At 29.6% G+C, this 19,662-nt stretch overlaps 4 protein-coding genes across 5 annotated transcripts; 3 read left to right on the top strand and 1 right to left on the bottom strand.

The window, feature by feature from the left end:
* Window positions 1-4: 4 nt before the first annotated feature.
* On the top strand, window positions 5-4,547 carry LOC130674184 (palmitoyltransferase ZDHHC16A). Its single transcript, XM_057479456.1, has 5 exons — window positions 5-161; window positions 286-433; window positions 1,908-2,217; window positions 3,777-3,967; window positions 4,076-4,547. The coding sequence occupies exons 1-5, from the start codon at window positions 112-114 to the stop codon at window positions 4,493-4,495; spliced, it is 1,119 nt and encodes a 372-aa protein (XP_057335439.1). The 5' UTR covers window positions 5-111; the 3' UTR covers window positions 4,496-4,547.
* Window positions 4,548-6,095: 1,548 nt separating this feature from the next.
* On the top strand, window positions 6,096-9,428 carry LOC130678187 (zinc finger CCCH domain-containing protein 18-like). Its single transcript, XM_057485259.1, has 3 exons — window positions 6,096-6,193; window positions 6,744-8,178; window positions 9,205-9,428. Exons 1-3 carry the CDS (start codon window positions 6,096-6,098, stop codon window positions 9,352-9,354), a joined length of 1,683 nt encoding a protein of 560 aa, XP_057341242.1. The 3' UTR covers window positions 9,355-9,428.
* Window positions 9,429-9,663: 235 nt separating this feature from the next.
* LOC130669610 (cellular tumor antigen p53) lies at window positions 9,664-15,114 on the top strand. The gene is made up of 3 exons (XM_057472599.1): window positions 9,664-9,891; window positions 11,401-11,626; window positions 12,782-15,114. Exons 1-3 carry the CDS (start codon window positions 9,788-9,790, stop codon window positions 13,583-13,585), a joined length of 1,134 nt encoding a protein of 377 aa, XP_057328582.1. The 5' UTR covers window positions 9,664-9,787; the 3' UTR covers window positions 13,586-15,114.
* Window positions 15,068-18,356, bottom strand: LOC130669585 (uncharacterized). 2 transcript variants are annotated; one of them, XM_057472570.1, is made up of 4 exons: window positions 17,970-18,356; window positions 16,972-17,555; window positions 16,296-16,798; window positions 15,068-15,546 (listed from the first exon to the last, which is right to left on the bottom strand). In XM_057472570.1, exons 1-4 carry the CDS (start codon window positions 18,197-18,199, stop codon window positions 15,325-15,327), a joined length of 1,539 nt encoding a protein of 512 aa, XP_057328553.1. In that variant the 5' UTR covers window positions 18,200-18,356; the 3' UTR covers window positions 15,068-15,324. The 2 variants fall into 2 exon arrangements, with proteins under 2 accessions (XP_057328553.1, XP_057328562.1); XM_057472579.1 differs by having other exon boundaries at window positions 15,070-15,546; window positions 18,012-18,356.
* Between the last annotated feature and the right edge of the window lie 1,306 nt (window positions 18,357-19,662).

Below are 19,662 nucleotides of genomic sequence, written 5' to 3'. Positions count from 1 at the left end.
TTTTTGAGGTTATGTATTTATGTTTATAAACAAACACATATAAATATATGACTTACAATGTATGTAAATATATGAAGTACAATCAATAATTATAAATATAAACAATTTAAAATGATTAGAAAGATAATATGGAATTTAATGCGAGTACCGAAACGTATTTCGTAAGTTATATTTTTTAAATTAAATATAAATATATGAACAATATGTAGATTAATATATATAGTATTCTTGATATTTATAGAGTAATTTTACTGTAATTAAAAGATAATTAATATTTTTTTTCAGACTTTATTTCAAAGAAAAATGGTACAGATTTAAAAAAACTTTCTTAGTTTTATTTTACAATGATTTTTTGGATTGGGGTTATGCGTGTGATACTTTAATGGAACCTATTTTTTGGTTTGTACAAAATTTTACAGTGGTATTGGGACCGGTGAGTTGTTAATTAATTAATTAGATAATTAATTTATTTTTAAAAAAACAAGTTGATATGTGAATTTTAGTTTAGGAGATTTGATATTTTGGCTGTAGCTTATGAAATATCGAGTTTAGAGAAAAATTGATGAGAGCCTTTTTTGTAGAGAATTTAATTTCCTACAAAATTGGTCTCATATATTTTCGTCATATCTTTAGTAGTTTCCCTAGAATTTGGAATTTAAAATTTATGAACTGAAGACTGCTAGAATTTTTGATTAAATTTATTATCATTTATTTACAAAATTTTTTGTGATGAAACTATCGAGTCTAGAGAAAAATTGAAGAGGACCTTTTTTGTAGAGAATTCAATTTCCTACAAAATTGGTCTCATACATTTTTGTCATATCTTTGATAGTTTCCCTAGAATTTTGAATTTAAAATTTATGAACTGAAGACTGCTAGAATTGTTGATGAAAATTATTATCATTTATTTAAAAAATTTATTATGATGAAACTATCGAGTCTAGAGAAAAATTGATAAGGACCTTTTTTGTAGAGAATTTAATTTTCTTCAAAATTAGTCTTATACATTTTCGTCATATCTTTAGTAGTTTCCCTAGAATTTGGAATTTTAAATTTATGACCTAAAGACTGCTAGAATTGTTGATGAAATTTATTATCATTTATTTAAAAAATTTATTATGATGAAACTATCGAGTCTAGAGAAAAATTGACAATGACCTTTTTTGTAGAGAATTTAATTTCCTACAAAATTGGTCTCATATATTTTCGTCATATCTTTAGTAGTTTCCCTAGAATTTGGAATTTAAAATTTATGAACTGAAGACTGCTAGAATTTTTGATTAAATTTATTATCATTTATTTACAAAATTTTTTGTGATGAAACTATCGAGTCTAGAGAAAAATTGAAGAGGACCTTTTTTGTAGAGAATTCAATTTCCTACAAAATTGGTCTCATACATTTTTGTCATATCTTTGATAGTTTCCCTAGAATTTGGAATTAAAAATTTATGAACTGAAGACTGCTAGAATTTTTGATTAAAATTATTATCATTTATTTAAAATATCGATTGTGACTAAACTGTCGAGTCTAGAGATAAATTGATGTGGACCTTTTTTGTAGGAAATTTAATTTCCTACAAAATTGGACTCATATATTTTTGTGATATCTTTGATAGTTTCTCTAGAATTTGGAATTTAAAATGTATGAACTGACGACTGCTAGAATTTTCAATTAAAATTATTATTTATTTTAAAAATTTATTGTGATAAAATTATGGAGTCTAGAGAAAAATTGATAAGAACCTTTTTTGTAGAGAATTTAATTTCCTTCAAATTCGGTCTCATATATTTTTTTCGTATCTTTGATAGTTTAGCTAGAATTCGAACTTTTAAATTACACGATATTAATAATCATACTAATGATAAATAATAATAATAATAATAATAATAAATTTTTAAATCACTAGATCTTGGTATTTATAGTAACAGTATTAACAGCAGTAATTGTTTATATCGCTTATTACATTGGTTTCCCATACTGGTGGAATAAAAGCCCATTAATTACATTAGTATTAATAATAATCGGAAACTGGCTACTGGTAAATGTTTTATTTCATTACTACATGGGTGTTAATGTACCAGCTGGTTTTCCACCAACCGGTGGATTAATTCCTGAAGCTGTCAGCATTTGTAAGAAATGTATCAGACCAAAACCCCCACGCACTCATCATTGTTCGGTCTGTAATAAATGTATTTTAAAAATGGATCATCATTGTCGTATCCTTTATTAATTAATACGAGTCGGAGGTGTTTATAAAAACAGCAAATGGTGTCGGTATAAAAGTTTTAATCGTTTCTTTACAAAAAAAAATTTTTTTCCCTGACAAATAAAAAATTTTTTAGTAAATTTTTTTTTTTTACAAAATAAATTTTATTTTCTTAAAGTAGACAAAATTTCCTGTAAAATGAGTATCCACAACATTATATTTAAATAGAATAATTTTTTCGCAACCAATCCGCGGATTAACCGCGAGTTGATCGTTAACACCAACTTTTTTTAAATATATCGATGTGGGTACTCAAATTACAGGAAATTCTGGCACCAATTTAACCGTGTCAATTATTTTTTTTTAATCACTACAAAAAAATGAGTTGTTCTATTTTGACCTTATAAATGGAATTTTTTTTTGACAAAACAACTTGTATCATCGTAAAGTAGATAAAATTTCCTGTAAAATGAGTACCCACAACATTATATTTAAATAGAATAATTTTTTCGCAACCAATCCGCGGATTAACCGCGAGTTGATCGTTAACACTAACTTCATTCAAATATATCGATGTGGGTACTCAAATTACAGGAAATTCTGGCACCAATTTAACCGTGTCAATTATTTTTTTTTAATCACTACAAAAAAATGAGTTGTTCTATTTTGACCTTATAAATGGAATTTTTTTTTGACAAAACAACTTGTATCATCGTAAAGTAGATAAAATTTCCTGTAAAATGAGTACCCACAACATTATATTTAAATAGAATAATTTTTTCGCAACCAATCCGCGGATTAACCGCGAGTTGATCGTTAACACCAACTTTTTTTAAATATATCGATGTGGGTACTCAAATTACAGGAAATTCTGGCACCAATTTAACCGTGTCAATTATTTTTTTTTAATCACTACAAAAAAATGAGTTGTTCTATTTTGACCTTATAAATGGAATTTTTTTTTGACAAAACAACTTGTATCATCGTAAAGTAGATAAAATTTCCTGTAAAATGAGTACCCACAACATTATATTTAAATAGAATAATTTTTTCGCAACCAATCCGCGGATTAACCGCGAGTTGATCGTTAACACCAACTTTTTTTAAATATATCGATGTGGGTACTCAAATTACAGGAAATTCTGGCACCAATTTAACCGTGTCAATTATTTTTTTTTAATCACTACAAAAAAATGAGTTGTTCTATTTTGACCTTATAAATGGAATTTTTTTTTGACAAAACAACTTGTATCATCGTAAAGTAGATAAAATTTCCTGTAAAATGAGTACCCACAACATTATATTTAAATAGAATAATTTTTTCGCAACCAATCCGCGGATTAACCGCGAGTTGATCGTTAACACTAACTTCATTCAAATATATCGATGTGGGTACTCAAATAACAGGAAATTTTCTGACTAATTCAACTGTCATAATCATTTTTTTTTTTTTTTTACTTGCATCGAAAAAAAATTAGAATTTTTTATTAACAGACATTAAAATTTATTCTACGAATTTCTTACTAATAATCTTGAAAATTAATTATTTATTTCTTAATAAATAAATAGCATGGCTGAATAATTGCGTCGGTCATTACAATCATCGTCATTTTTTTCAATACATGGCATTCACAGTTCTAGGGGTAGGTTTTTTAATGCTCTTCGGAGTTGAAATAGCATATCAAGAATATTTTCCATCCCAAGATCCAGATCTTCAGGGTCATCCTGTTAGAATAAATAATTCTGTTATAATTCCTGTGGTAAGTAAACTAAATAAATTTTTTTTTATAGGAAATTTAATTTCTCTAAAAAATAATTTATTGTAAAAATTTTTTCTTAATTAATTATTTAATTAAAATAATATTTAGACAGAATCAATGGATCATTTGAGCCCAGAAGAATTGTTGGAAATTTCACGCAAAAATGAAGAAATAAAAGAACATGATTTAAGACGTCGATTAATTTTATTCGCGGCATTGATTTGCGTCGCGACTTTCGCGGCATTGGGGGCACTGACATTTTGGCACGCGGGATTAATAGCAAGAGGCGAAACGAGTATTGAAGCTCGTATAAATTCAACAGAAGCTGCTAAATATGACAATTTAGGAAAAACTTATGAAAATCCTTATGATTTTGGGCCCAGAAAAAATTGGGAAATATTTTTAGGGCTCCGTGGACGGAGTTGGTGGCATATTTTGATGCCGTCGGCACATAAGCCTGACGGCGACGGTCTTGTTTGGGAAACAATTTATGATAAAAATTTAATTGATAATTACGAGGCCAGATGACAAATGGAATTTTATAAAAATGTTTAAATTTATCATATTTTCTATGATATTGTGTGTATATATTTTTTTTTATTTATTTATATGTTAATTGTAAAATATATTATTGAATAAAATTTTTTAATAATTCAAATTATGAGTATTTTTAAAGATGAAAAATTTTTTCAGTTGATAATTTTTATGAAATTCAATTATGAGGAATTTTATGAATTTTTTTATGGAATTCAATTATGAGAAATTTATATACATTTTTCAAGTATGAGGCATTTTATGAAATTTAATTGTGAGGAATTTTTATGAAAAATTTATATACATTTTTCAAGTATGAGGCATTTTATGAAATTTAATTATCAGGAATTTTTATGAGAAATTTATATAAATTTTTCAAGTATGAGGCATTTTATGAAATTTAATTATGAGGAATTTTTATGAAAAATTTATATAAATTTTTCAAGTATGAGGCATTTTATGCGGAGTTTTTATGAAATTTAATTTTTAGGAATTTTTATGAAATGCAATTATTAAAAATTTATATGAATTTTTCAAGTATGAGGTATTTTATGAGGAATTTTTATAAAATTTAATTATCAGGAATTTTTATGAAATGCGATTATGAAAAATTTATATAAATTTTTCAAGTATGAGGCATTTTATGAGGAAATTTTATGAAATGCAATTATGAAAAATTTATATAAGTTTTTCAAGTATAAGGCATTTTATGAATTTTTTATGAAATTTAATTATCAGGAATTTTTATGAAAAATTTAGATAAATTTAATTATGAGGAATTTTTATGAGAAATTTATATAAATTTTTCAAGTATGAGGCATTTTATGAAATTTAATTATAAGGAATTTTTATGAAAAATTTATATAAATTTTTCAAGTATGAGGCATTTTATGCGGAATTTTTATGAAATTTAATTATCAGGAATTTTTATGAAATGCAATTATTAAAAATTTATATGAATTTTTCAAGTATGAGGTATAATTATGAGTAATTTTTATTTTCATAAGAATATTTATATGTATATATATATATTCAAAAAAACGATTAAAATCGAATAGTTGACGTACCCGAAGTCATAACTAGTTACCAGTTATCAATTTTCAAATTACACCGAGTGCCACGGCAGCAAAAATATGATCTCCCCCCCCTGCCCCTCATCAAGTTGTTTATGAAATCTCAATCCAACAATTGTAACAATCAAATTAACGCCCGCACCTACGTGAACAATTAATTAATTAATTTATTAATAAGTAAATCATCGACGCTTCACTTGAAATCACTTTTTATTTCCGTGGTAATCAATAGCGTGTACGTCATATTTTAAAGTTAATAACGATTCAATGCAGTAACTTTTAATGACCATCAAAAATAATGCTGTGACGTCTTCTGAGAAATATTTTTCAGTTTCTCATTAGTGGTAAATAAAACCCGCCCCCACCATTCAAAATTAATTTAATGTAGATACTAAATTAATATTTCTACTGCAGAAAAAAAAAAGAATTTGTCTATTCAGTAGTGGAATATTCGTGGGTAGAAAAAGTTAAGCATCACAACCGCTGGTGCCGAATGTCAAAATTTATAAAAAAAAATAATAATGAAGTGGAATTATATTTTTGCTTCATGTTTTATCGCAGCTCTGCTGCTAGATCAGACTTCCGCGGGTCGATGGGGTTCTAGATCTAGATCAAGATCGTAAGTTTATTATTTTTTTTAACATCTAGGCCGCTCATGGAAATTTTCCGGGTCTTTTTTTTTCTATAATGGAGACTGGGGCACGACGGGCCGCCGATAAAAATAATTTAAATCTATTTCGACAAAATAATAAATTATTTTCCAATTATTTATATTTTTAAAAATTAAATCTCCTCGGGAGCCAATGGCCGACTTTGAAAAATTATTTTTAAAATTTTTTGTTTTATTATTTTTTTTTCCTCGCTCTTAATTTGCTTACATACTTTAATAAAACTCAAATTAAACGACTATCCAAGTATGTATAAATATTTATAATAAAAAAAATTTATTTACGAGACTGACGATCGGGTTGAAAAAATAATAAAATTTAAATTTTGTTTCATAAAAAAAAAATTTATTTTATTAGATTATACAGCCGGGCCATTTTGCCCAGGTTTCAGAAAAACTTGCAACAGATTTTTTTTCAAAATTTTTTATCGTGAGCGTCGTGTCCGCAGCTCCCACCCTCAAAAACTCTGACTACAATCAGCGTTTTCTAAAAAATCACCAGATCATCAAGATCTTCCGGATCATCAAGTTCCGGATCATCAAGATCTCCAAGTCCTCCAGGATCTCCAAGCAGACATCGTCCGTCAAGTAATCATGTCACGCAATATAATCCAGCCAACTCTCTCTTTTCACCACAAAGAGCACGATCACCATCATCAGGACCATCAACATCATCAGCTGGATCCTCAAGACCATCTCATCTTCCACTAGCCCATTCAGCATCAACATCATCTGGATACGGTTCATCATATTCACCGAATTCACCCCATCAACCTTCAACTTCTGGAGCTTCGTCATCTTCTGTAAATCCATTTGCAAGGATGCAAAATTTCGGTAATCCAAGACATACTTCACCATCCAGAGGATCTGGTTATCAACACCAGCCACTACCTGGAGGATCTGGTCATCAACACCAGCCACTACCTGGAGGACATCGTAGTCGACCCCAGTCACCACCTGGAGGATCTAATAGTGGACATAATTCACGTTCTGTTTCTCCCCCGAGATCTTCGTCACCTTCTGCAACTCCCGCACCAGAAAATTATTTGCCCCGTCAAAGCTTTGATCCCAGAACTAGATACAATACGAGGGAGATTCTTCAGAATGATGCTGTACCAATCCCAACAAATCCTGTTACAGGACTAGTTAGAAGAAAACCATCACACGAATACCATACTTCGGATGATCTTTCGGAGGTACCAGTTCAGCAAACTGCTATGAGAGACTTCGCTAATGAACACATGAGACTGGTTTCATCGAACAGAGACTACACGCACAATGAAAAGAGACAGAAAAAGGCGAAGGTCAAAGAGCTCCGCTCCAAAATGAATACGAATGCCCCAGGTACTAGTGGTCAGCAACGTCCTAGTGTCCTTACAGCGCTGGAGTATACGCCACCGAAACAACAACTAAAAAAAATAAAATGTGGCCGGCCAGGATCAACAGCCGAAAGTTGTTTTGATTATTATGGATTTTCTATGCTCTGGGTACCTACTCTCCATCTCGATTCAGTAACAATAAGAGCAACTGCACCGAGAGAAAATAAATGGGTGATACATGGATTATGGCCAAACAAAAAGGGAATAATAATCGCTCCGCCAAAAGAATGTGCTATGAAGAATATGCGTTTTGATATAAGTAAATTGAGCCGGATGACGCGAGAACTTAATGAACACTGGTACTCGATAAATATGGAAAATGAAAGATTTTGGAAAAACGAATGGGAGAAACATGGGGCGTGTGCTGCACGTTCGATATTTGTTAATGACATTGAGGGCTACTTCAGAAAGGCACTTAGTTTGAGACATAATGTAAGATTTGAAGAAATTTTGCGTCAAGCAGGTTTTGTTCCTGGATCTAAAATGACTTTACAACAAATATATAATGCTATTACTCCACATTATGGTGCACCATCTATTATAACTTTTAAGGACCCGGTAAGTTACTTTATAACGGGACAGAATTATTAAAAGTTACCTGACTAATTTTTTGACACCTGAATCAAAGACGGAATCCGGGTAGAGAATTTTAAAATATAACGAAATTACGGTCTGTGGTATTTCCTGCGCAGACAAAATGTCTGTGGCAAGTGGCTGCGCAAGACAATTATCGCAAAGTTTTCACAGAAAAATTAACTACTACGCAATTCATTTTTTAAAGACAATTTTACAGCAGTTTTGCGCGAGTCTTGTGAAAACGGTTTTAAGAAAACTTTTTCCGCGTCTTGCGTCTTAATGTAACTATAAATCTTTCATCAGATGTTCAGGCAAGATTTATCTGTCACTTGCTCATGTTATTGTATGCAATTATATTGTAGACATTTAATGTATGACACATTGTTCGAAATTTCTTACGCAGTTTTTGTGAAAGACGTGAGCAATAAATTTTTGAAAGATCCATACACATTATCTGCAACAGATTTCCGCAAGACATTTTAAATAACTGTCTCTGGCGCTCTGCCCCCTCTATCGGGGTCACGATATTTATGCGTAGAGTGGCAGAGACAGTTATGTCAAGTGTCTTGCGCAAATCTGCCGCAGATCATGTGTATGTGTCGTCAGCAAAATATCTTGCGCAAGTCTTTGCATCAACTCTTTGCATGACATTACAATTTATTAATTATCAATATATCAGAGGTACAGTCGCGTAATTGTTCAGGTAAAATATATAATTCGATACTTGTGCGAGTTTTGCTTAAGACTTTGAGTTTGAATGTTTTACAAGTGTCTGCAGCAAGAACCGAAGTCGCGTCAAGCGCCAGACATCTACTTACTGAATTACTAAAAAGACTCGGGTGAAATTCGCACAAGATTCCTGTACGGGGATAAAGAATTCGCAAAATTTAAAAACTGACGTCTAAACTTGAGCTTTGAAATGAATTTTAAAAAATCCCAATCAATTAATTTTAAAAAATGCCGCAATATTTTAAATATTCATATTCATTTAATTATTATTATTTTCAGACTCAGGCAGATGACGTATATTATTTGAGTGAAATAAAAGTATGTTTAAATCATCGGTTCCAACGTATGGATTGTCCACTATCCAAATCTCTAGATCCCGCCGTTTTGGCTCAAGAAATTACTTATAATTCAATGACTTCAGTGCCTTAATTACCAATAAATAAAACTGTGGATGGGCCTGCAGTCAAACGCTATTATAAAATATATTATTTATGATCATTTGATAAAAAATAAACATTATGAATTCAAAATTATGTACAGTATTTTTTTTTTTCATGTAATTATTCATTGACGTCTATTATTTTTTTATCGATAGATTAGACAATACATTAAAGTGTAATTAATATGTATTATATATATATATATATATGTGTGTGTGTGTCTATAAATCTTTTTTTCCCCTCCCCTTTTTTTTTCGATATTAGGATCTAGAGTTTGCGCAGAAAAAAATAAAAGATGGCCGCGGCGCCATTGTTGATTACGCGAATACGGGGGAAAGTTGTGGTTGTGGTGACGCCGGTGACAAAAGTTTTGTTTAAATAATAATTATTTATAACTTACAATTAAATTTAAAAATAAATATATGATTTTCAATCAGCCGGAAATGTGTACAACTATCGGATATTCCGGTTCGCAAGAATCGGATTTGTACGACTCCACTGTTTTTGATGAAATAAGTTCTCACGTGTAAGTTTTAACGCATCGTCATTTTTTGCCTGCTCTGTATTGTTCCCCATAAGTATTTTTGTTGCGTCACTCTAGTTTTTTTATTTATAATAGTAATTACTCTATTACGATAATAATTATAGCAATAAGAGTTGTAAACTGTTATGTGTTAGTATATTTATTAAATGTTTATTTTTTTGATATTATGTTTTTTTTTTCTATGGAATTCTTGGCTGCCATTTTTTTTTTTTGACAACAAAGAAAAAAATTCAAGGTCACAATAACAATAACTTGTTTTATTATTATTATTATTATTATTATTATTATTATTATTATTATTATTATTATTATTATTATTATTATTATTATTATTATTATTAATGACATTGAAGTGAACTGACGTCTAATAATTTTTGAATTTTTTTTGAAGCGATAAATTATAAAAAAAAATATTTTAAAAAATTGCACCTGTAGATTTTTTAATTTTCTACATGTGCATTTTTTAGTTTTTGTTTTTTTTGTAATTTTTTTGCTAAAAAACAAAATCCGAAAACTTTTAATTGTCGGTTAACTTCAGGATCACAGTGAACTGACGTCTAATAATTTTTGAATTTTTTTTGAAGCGATGAATAATTTTAAAAAAATTGCACCTGTAGATTTTTTGACGTCTAATAATTTTTGGATTTTTTTTTTGAAGCGATAAATAATTTTAAAAAAATTGCACCTGTAGATTTTTCAATTTTCTACATGTGCATTTTTTAGTTTTCTTTTTTTTTGTAATTTATATGCTGAAAAAAAAATCCGAAAATTTTTTATTGTCTGTTAACTTTAGGATCGTAGCAAACAGACGTCTAATAATTTTTGAATTTTTTTTGAAGCGAGAAATAATTTTAAAAAAATTGCACCTGTAGATTTTTTGACGTCTAATAATTTTTGAATTTTTTTTTGAAGCGATAAATAATTTTTAAAAAATTGCACCTGTAGATTTTTCAATTTTCCACATGTGCATTTTTTAATTTCCTTTTTTTTTGTAATTTTTTTGCTAAAAAACAAAATTCAAAAACTTTTAATTGTCGGTTAACTTCAGGATCGTAGCAAACAGACGTCTAATAATTTTTGAATTTTTTTCAAGCGATAAATAATTTTAAAAAAATTGCACCTGTAGATTTTTCAATTTTCTACATGTGCATTTTTTAGTTTTCTTTTTTTTTAAATTTGTATGCTGAAAAAAAATCCGAAAATTTTTAATTGTCATTTTATTTTAATGAGAGTGAATGTAGCAGCCATGAGAAAATTTATAAATTCAAATTAAATAAATAAATGAATAAAAATAATGAAATTTCAAAAAACGCGCGTACAGATTTGGCTTGTATCTATACATGCATTTTTTTATTTTTACTCCACTTACATTTTATTCATTGATTATAAAATTTAAAAAATGGACAACCGTCTGCTACATTCACACTCATTTACTTCAAGATCATAAATAATTACTTTAATTAATTAATTAAAAATCTTTTTAATCTTTAGAGACTTATCAAATTTGCCGATACTAGAAAATGAAGAAGAGTCAATGGAAAGAAAATACGACTTGCATCCACAGCAAGACAATATTAATAATCCCAATGGGATAGCTATTGATCCATTGCAATTCGATCCACGGCAATCGTCAATTACGGTACCGATTATCGAGGAATTCCCTGGGAAATATAATTTTGAATTATTTATACCCCAGGGTAAAGGCAAAAGTAGCGTCGTAAGTATTTTTTTTTTCAATTTTCAATTCATTCCTGAGGCTCTATTCGAACTGATACTCTAGCGCCTCAACTACAGACTTTACATGAAAACTCGTAAGGACCTTTTTTATAGTAAATTAAATTTCCTACAAAAATATCTCAGTACTTTTTTGTTGTATCTCTGATAGTTTACCCAGAATTCAAATTTGAAATTCACCAAAAAATTAAAAAAATTACGAAATTATTCTACGAGTTCTTTAAAATCAAAATAACTTTTGAAATATTGAATTTATTCAAAAATTGAAAGAAACCTTTTTTGTAGCAAATTAAATTTCCTACAAAATTATCTCAGTACTTTTTTGTCGTATCTCTGAAAGTTTACCCAGAATTCAAATTTGAAATTCACCAAAAAATTAAAAAAATTACGAAATTATTCTACGAGTTCTTTAAAATCAAAATAACTTTTGAAATATTAAATTTATTCAAAAATTGAAAGAAACCTTTTTTGTAGTAAATTAAATTTCCTACAAAAATATCTCAGCACTTTTTTGTCGTATCTCTGATAGTTAACCCAGAATTCAAATTTAAAATTCACCAACAAATTTAAAAAATTATAAAATTATTTTACGAGTTAGTTAAAATCAAAATAACTTTTGAAATATTGAATTTATTCAAAAATTGACAGAAACCTTTTTTGTAGCAAATTAAATTTCCTACAAAAATATCTCAGTACTTTTTTGTCGTATCTCTGAAAGTTTACCCAGAATTCAAATTTAAAATTCCCCAAAAAATTACGAAATTATTTTACGAGTTCTTTAAAATCAAAATAACTTTTGAAATATTGAATTTATTCAAAAATTGAAAGAAACCTTTTTTGTGGCAAATTAAATTTCCTACAAAAATATCTCAGTACTTTTTAGTCGTATCTCTGATAGTTTACCCAGAATTCCAATTTAAAATTCCCCAAAAAATTAAAAAAATTACGAAATTATTTTACGAATTATTTAAAATCAAAATAACTTTTGAAATATTGAATTTATTTAAAAATTGACAGAAACCTTTTTTGTAGCAAATTAAATTTCCTACAAAACTATCTCAGTACTTCTTAGCCCTATCTCTGATACTTCCGCCGCAATTTTAATTTAAAACTAATGCCCAAAAAATTTTGTCACCAGTACTCGACTGCACTGAGAAAAATCTTCATCGATATGGAGCAGCGGCAGCCATTACGCTTCCAATGGTCACCGGCTGTTGAAAATTTATATCTCCGAACGACTCTCGTTTTTGCAGAAGATCGTTACCGCGGAGAACCAGTGTTGCGCTGCCACAATCACATCGGGACTGACAGTCCATCGAATCGAAATATGTCCCCGCTAATTCTAAAACAAGTCGTCCGTTGCATTCATCCCCGTAGTTTTTACGAGGACATAAACGGACATAATTCCGTAATAATTCCCCTGGGTGCTCCTCAGCCAGGCTGCTCTTATGTTCCTCTTGATTTTATGTTTTACTGTAAAAACAGCTGCTCTACTGGAATGAATCGTCGCGCAACTCAGCTGGTATTCACTTTAGAAACTGAGACACGCGAAATAGTCGGACGCCGTAGCATCGAAGTCCGTGTCTGCAGTTGCCCGAAGCGCGACAAAGAAAAAGAAGAAGAATCTTTAACTTCCCGGGGTAAAAAACGTAAAGCTAAAAAAATTCCCATTAATTGTAATAATAGTTCGTTACAATCATTGCCGTCATTCGGGTCCATTTTACCCCAGCCACCGCCAGGTAAAAGAATTTTAATGCAAGCAAATAAAGATCAGTCAATAAATTTGACTATCAGAGTCCCGTCTAAAGAAGTCGCTAAAAGTGTTTTAGAAAATTCTTATAATATTCTTGCGGGCAGAGCTGCACTCACGGGAGATTATGCATTTTATTATCCTTATATGAAGGAAATACACAGTACTAATAATAGTTTGAGTAATAATTAGCTTAAGTTATTGTTAAATATAGTGAATATGTAATTTTTTTTTTTTTAATACGTTTATTTTTACGGAAACTACTGAATGTTGGCTCCACGAGCCGAAGGCTACTGCTGCCAATGTACAAAAAAATTTAGTTCTATGACATAAAACATTCTTGACAATTATATGTATTGATAATCAATATTTTTGTCGTTAGAACGCACTCGTTTGACGTTGACCGTGAAGTTGGCTGCCTGAGCCAAAGGCTACTGCTGCCATCATACAGTAAAATTTATTTTTATGACATCAAATTTATTCTTAGTAATTATCTGTGCTAACAATTGATATTTTTGTGGTTAGAATACACTCATTTTATATTGACTGCAAAGTTGGCTGACTGAGCCGAAGGCAACTGCTGCCATCATACAGTAAAATTTATTTATATGACATCAAACTTATTTTTTACAATTATCTGTGCTAGTAATTAAATTTTGTGAGGCTAGAATATACTTTTATCACTTTGACCGTTAAATTGACTGCCTGAGCCGAAGGCCGCTGCTGCCATCATACACTAAAGTTTACTTTTATGACATAAAACTTATTTTTAACAATTATCTGTGCTAATAATTAACATTTTTGTGGTTAGAATTCACTTACCTTATATTGACTGAAAACCTGGCTGCCTTAGCCGAAGGCTACTGCTGCCATCATATAGTAAAAATTACTTTTATGACATCAAACTTATTTTTAATAATTATCTGTTCTAATAATTAAATTTTGTGAGGCTAGAACACACTCCCGTTCGTTGACGATGAAGTTGGCTGCCTGAGCCGAAGGCTACTGCTGCCATCATACAGTAAAATTAACTTTTATCACATCACACTTATTTTTCATAATTACTTGCATTGAAACTTAATAAAAAAAATATTTTTTAAAAATGTAGTCATTGAAAAATTGAATTTTTCGAGGCTCATGTACACTCGTCCCAGGCGTGTACTAACAAATTGTAAATTAACTTGAAAAAATGAATTATTGAGTCTACTGACTGTATAATCTTACTGACAACTCATATTTTAAATTTCATCAAAATTGCTTGACCGTTGGCTCCACGAGCCGAAGGCTACTGCTGCCATCATTCAGTAAAATTAACCCCCATTACATGGAACATATTTTTCATAATTATCTATACCCATAATCGACTTTTTCCCAGTAAAAACGCACTCGTTTCCCATTGGTTTCACGAGCCGAAGGCTAGTGCTGCCCTTACTCAATAAAATCTTACCCGTTTTTTATAATTAAAAATTACATATTCACTTTAAAATTATTTTTATAATTAAAATAATCGTTATTAATAATTAAGTCTTCCAAATTGTTAAAAAAATATGAAATATCATAAATTGGTTTAAAACTTCATATTCTATATTTTTATGTGCCTTAAAAATTTATAGTACTAAGTAATAATAATAGTAATTATTATTATTATTATTCATAAACCGGTGAAATAAGAAATTGGTAAAATTTTTTTCCACGAGCTTTCATACTTTTTAATGAACTTATTAATTACCAATAATTGTGCTCAATTATTTAGAGTATAAGTGATTATTATTATTACACAAGATTAATTTACTTGTTGTAATAAGTGATTAAACACAGTATGTGTTACTGTAATTGTAATTATAATTATTATATCTTTTGTACCTTTTTGTATACGAAATAAAAAAAATTGTTAATCATTGACAATTGAAATTTTATTATTCACAATAATATTAAATATCTAGACCCTCGGACTGTGATACCAGTAGTTCAATATCAAGGACCATGATATTAAATGCCTTAGGAATTGGTGCGAGATCGGCCACTGGTTTTACGTTATCGATTTTAGTGATCCGACGTTTCAATTTTATTTCCGTGTTTTCGGAACTTTTGCCGTGTAGAATCCACTCGCCTTTAGTTGATGGGCTTGTCATCCATGCTGTCTCTTGTTCGAACTAGAAAAATTGAAAAATTTCATTTTGCTTATCGCTGGTGATTTTTTCAAATTTTTTTTTTTGAGGACTTTTTTTTGGAAAATTGAGTGGGTATATGAATTCCTGAGGTGATTTCCTCGAGTTTGAGTACCCACATGACTATATTTTGGTGAGTCACCAAATCCAATATGGCCGCGGTATAAACAGAAGATTAATATTTAATAATTTTTTAATTTATATTCTTACGAGTATTAATTAGGTCTAGTGAAATTTGTAATTAAAATTTCTCTGAACGTACACTCACATTTTCGCGCCACAAAAATAATTATCATTTTTTATTTTGAAAAATTGTTTTTTTCGAAAATTAATACGTTTGAGTTATTCTTGATGTAATTACGAGTAAAATGAGTACCCACAACGCATATAAATAAATTTCATCAAAAATCCAAAATGGCCGCTCTGTGAACAATTAACGTAATTTTTGTTAACAATTTAAAAAAACTATCTTCGATTGTATCAATGTGGGTACTCATTTTACGCGAAATTTCATCTCCTACTCGAATACTCACCTCATTTTTCTTAAAAAAATTTTTTTTACCCCATAATTAAAAAAAACCATATAATAAATAATTAAAAAGGATTTTGGTGACCCCAACAGAATATATCGATGTTGGTACTCATTCTACAGGAAATTTGATCCCCTTTTCAAAAATCCAATTAATTTTTTCCCAAAACTTTTTCTTTCCCAAAAATAACAAAAAAATACTTACATGAAAAAAAAATAAATCATTGGCATAATGAATAACATGAATAGTATCGCAATTAAAATCCATTTTTATCGGAATAGTTATTTTAGATCCATAGAAGTGAATTTGTACAATCTGATGATTTTTACCAAAATGCTCAATTAAATTTTCATTATGAACCGGCTCATAGCAAGAAGTTTTATAACCCAGCGGACATGGAAATGAGTTTACAACAGATTCCATAGAACCGCCCCAACACGGTGTCGATGGCACCGGAACACTTAAATATCCACTTGAATTGTTATAAAAATTTCTAGTCCCCTCCAATTCGGAGCCATTTGGTTGGGTTTTATTTGCAGGTGAATGATCTCTGGCTTCACGTAATTCTCCAGTACTGGCCGATTTAGCCCGATCGCCGGTAAATAATTCCCCTAATCGTCGGTAACATGGTAGTGGTGATGCTGTTGCCGATGATGATGAAGGCTCGTTCGTTAAATTATCAACAGATGCCGCTTTATCAAAACCTCCTAAAAAAAATTTAACTGTTGGATCAACTGTCGGTTAAAAAAATTCAGACCGACGGTCGGTAAAAAAATTTTAGCTGTTGGACCAACTGTCAGTGAACAAAACGTCAACTGTAGACTAACGGTCGGTAAAAAAATTAAATCTAGTAGACCAGTTACGGGTAAAAAAAATTTACCTAGAAGAAATCTTCCCAGCCGTCGCTTAATTTGGACAGCCGGTAAAATCGCATTTTCTTTTTTATCGGCAGTATTTTTACCGACAGATTTACCAAATAATTTTTCTCTTAATGCTGAGCTCAAAATTTGACCATTTGCTGAAGCTTGAGATACCAAACGTGAAAAATCTTCTTGATAAGCATCACGGATATTTATTTGAATTTGATCAGCGAGTAGACACCTGCCCTGGCCTAACCTAATTCTACAAATTGGGCATCTCGGGGTTTTTTTACGACAATTTGAACACAGAATATGACCATGGACACACTGAGATACTGGCGAGGAGGCGGTTTCTAAACAAATCGGACACTCTAGTGCACAAATTGTACCCGAAACGGCTTTAGCTAATTTACGTGCCAAAGAAGGAAGTGGTCCCGATACCGCGACGCCAAATTCAGATGTATCCTGATTTTCATCGCCATCATGACGCCATACTTGTAAATCTATTGTAACCCCAGGTTCACGTTTTATCAACGAAGCTATTTCTTTGACCCTTAATCCAACTATATCAGTTGCATTTATGTCCAAAAGACAATCACCGGCTCTAAAATTTAATTTGCATTAAAATAATTCATTAATTATTCAATTAAAATTTTCTAAACTGACTTAATTATAAAATTGACAGAATATATTATTAGTTGATGTAATTACGAGTAAAATGAGTACCCACAAAGTTATATTACAATAATATGGTCGTAGATTACTTTAATGAGTTAATTAATCATTAACATGGCGGCCATTTTAATTTTCTTATCATGTATTTTTAAACGTAGGCATGTGGGTACTTATTTTACTCAGAATGACATCAGATTCACTAAAATCGACTTTATTTTCCAAAAAAAAATTTTTGAAAAATTTTTTTTTTGGTTTTTTTTATTTTCAAAATATATCGATGTGGGTACTCAAACTTCATGAAATCACATCACGAACACAAGTGTAATGTAAATTTTTAATTTACTTAAGCCAGTTCACAAAATGAAAAAAAAATAAAATTAATAACTTAAGTCCAGATTTATCAGCAATACTTCCAGGTTCAACGTAACTTATCCATGGATAAGGATCCCATGGCGATCGCGTTAAATGAAATCCACAAATTTTATTATTTTTATTATCTGACTCATCCTCAATATGCAATGATATTAATCTACGATATGTAAAAACAGGTATATCCTTTTCAGTGTCCGACATTATTTATAAAAAAGAAGTTTACTTATGATTTTATTATCACTAAATTTTTTCCAACTCCATTAAGTGAAAAAAAAATTAATTAATAAATTAAATAAATAAAAAACAATTAAACTTTATTAATAAATATTTTACTAGACACAAGCCAACGAGAATTACAAATGAGTTGTATTTAAGTTCTTTGTAGAAATAATGAAAAATATATATAAATATATATATGGACGTTTTAAAAGCAAATTGTTGAATCTTGTTCACCTTCACCGACTTAACGAGCCTTGGCATTGATTTACCAGCCTCCTTTTCTTATTTTTTTATTCCGATCTATTCAAGGAAGTTTTTGTAAAAAAAAAATTTCGTTTCCAATTTACATTTTTTTTATCAAACAAATACTTAAAATTACGTGTACATTAGGGTGCGTCATTTCGGAGCAACATTTATTTTTTAGTGCATGTGAAAAAAATTATAATTCAACGCACAAAAAAAAATTTTTCCCATAAGATAAAAAATTCCCATTTAAATAACACGGGAATTTTTTTTTTTTACTTTGAGTATTTTTAACTCGTTAACAAATCAATAGATCGATTAGACTAATACATAATTTTGTGGAAAATTGAACGCTCTACAAAAAAGGTCTCTTATCATTTTTTGATAAATCGATCTATTCAAAAGTTATTAGAGCTCGAAGTAAAGTTGGAGATCTTTTTACTTTTCCGGCGAAACTATCAGAGTTATCACAAAATGTCACAGGGTCTTTTTTGTTGACAATTTTATTCTCTACAAATTATCACTGATAAAGTTTTTCAAAATTCCGCATTGGTTTCTAGTTATTTCCATTTTAATGACAAGCTTCTGAAATCGATCAGAACACAACTTTTTTTAAGAGCTTAGTATTAAAATATAAATAACTAGAAACCAATGCGGAATTTTAAAAAACTTTATCAGTAATAATTTGTAGAGAATAAAATTGTCAACAAAAAAGACCTCATTACATTTTGTGATAAGTCTGATAGTTTCGCCGGAAAAGTAAAAAGATCTAGAAATTTACTGAAAATTTGACTTCGACCTCCAATAACTTTTGAACAGATCGATTTATCAAAAAATGATAAGAGACCTTTTTTGTAGAGCGTTCAATTTCCCACAAAAATATGTATTAGTCTATTCGATCTATTGGTTTGTTAACGAGTTAAAAATACTCAGAGTAAAAAAAAAATTTTCCCGTGTTATTTAAATGGGAATTTTTTATCTTATGGGAAAAATTTTTTTTTTGTGTTGAACTATGATTTTTTCCATATGCGCTTAAAAAAAAAATGTTGCTCCGAAATAACGCATCCTAGTGTACATATTGATGATAACAGTAATAAGAAAAAATAGAATAGGGATAATTACAATTATTTGAGTGATTAGGAGGTGCGCTTTTTTATTTTTAAATTTTTTTATCTGCGCGCCCAATGACGTACATTTGGAGT

The sequence above is a fragment of the Microplitis mediator genome, chromosome 1 (assembly GCF_029852145.1).
Source record: "Microplitis mediator isolate UGA2020A chromosome 1, iyMicMedi2.1, whole genome shotgun sequence".
Classification (NCBI taxonomy): Eukaryota; Metazoa; Arthropoda; class Insecta; order Hymenoptera; family Braconidae; genus Microplitis; species Microplitis mediator.
This window is presented reverse-complemented; position numbering and strand designations above follow the sequence as displayed.

Excerpts from the sequence above, each read along its gene's own strand:
- LOC130674184 (XM_057479456.1), top strand. The coding sequence starts at position 112 with ATGATTAGAAAGATAATATGGAATTTAATGCGAGTACCGAAACGTATT. Across the intron at positions 162-285 it reads CGAGTACCGAAACGTATTTC|ACTTTATTTCAAAGAAAAAT; the intron begins GTAAGTTATATT and ends ATTTTTTTTCAG. Across the intron at positions 434-1,907 it reads TTACAGTGGTATTGGGACCG|ATCTTGGTATTTATAGTAAC; the intron begins GTGAGTTGTTAA and ends TTAAATCACTAG.
- LOC130678187 (XM_057485259.1), top strand. The coding sequence starts at position 6,096 with ATGAAGTGGAATTATATTTTTGCTTCATGTTTTATCGCAGCTCTGCTG. Across the intron at positions 6,194-6,743 it reads TCTAGATCTAGATCAAGATC|ATCATCAAGATCTTCCGGAT; the intron begins GTAAGTTTATTA and ends AAAAATCACCAG. Across the intron at positions 8,179-9,204 it reads TTATAACTTTTAAGGACCCG|ACTCAGGCAGATGACGTATA; the intron begins GTAAGTTACTTT and ends TATTATTTTCAG.
- LOC130669610 (XM_057472599.1), top strand. The coding sequence starts at position 9,788 with ATGATTTTCAATCAGCCGGAAATGTGTACAACTATCGGATATTCCGGT. Across the intron at positions 9,892-11,400 it reads GATGAAATAAGTTCTCACGT|AGACTTATCAAATTTGCCGA; the intron begins GTAAGTTTTAAC and ends TTTAATCTTTAG. Across the intron at positions 11,627-12,781 it reads GTAAAGGCAAAAGTAGCGTC|TACTCGACTGCACTGAGAAA; the intron begins GTAAGTATTTTT and ends TTTTGTCACCAG.
- LOC130669585 (XM_057472570.1), bottom strand. The coding sequence starts at position 18,199 with ATGTCGGACACTGAAAAGGATATACCTGTTTTTACATATCGTAGATTA. Across the intron at positions 17,556-17,969 it reads CATTTTGTGAACTGGCTTAA|AGCCGGTGATTGTCTTTTGG; the intron begins GTAAATTAAAAA and ends ATTAAATTTTAG. Across the intron at positions 15,547-16,295 it reads ATGATTTATTTTTTTTTCAT|TTCGAACAAGAGACAGCATG; the intron begins GTAAGTATTTTT and ends CAATTTTTCTAG.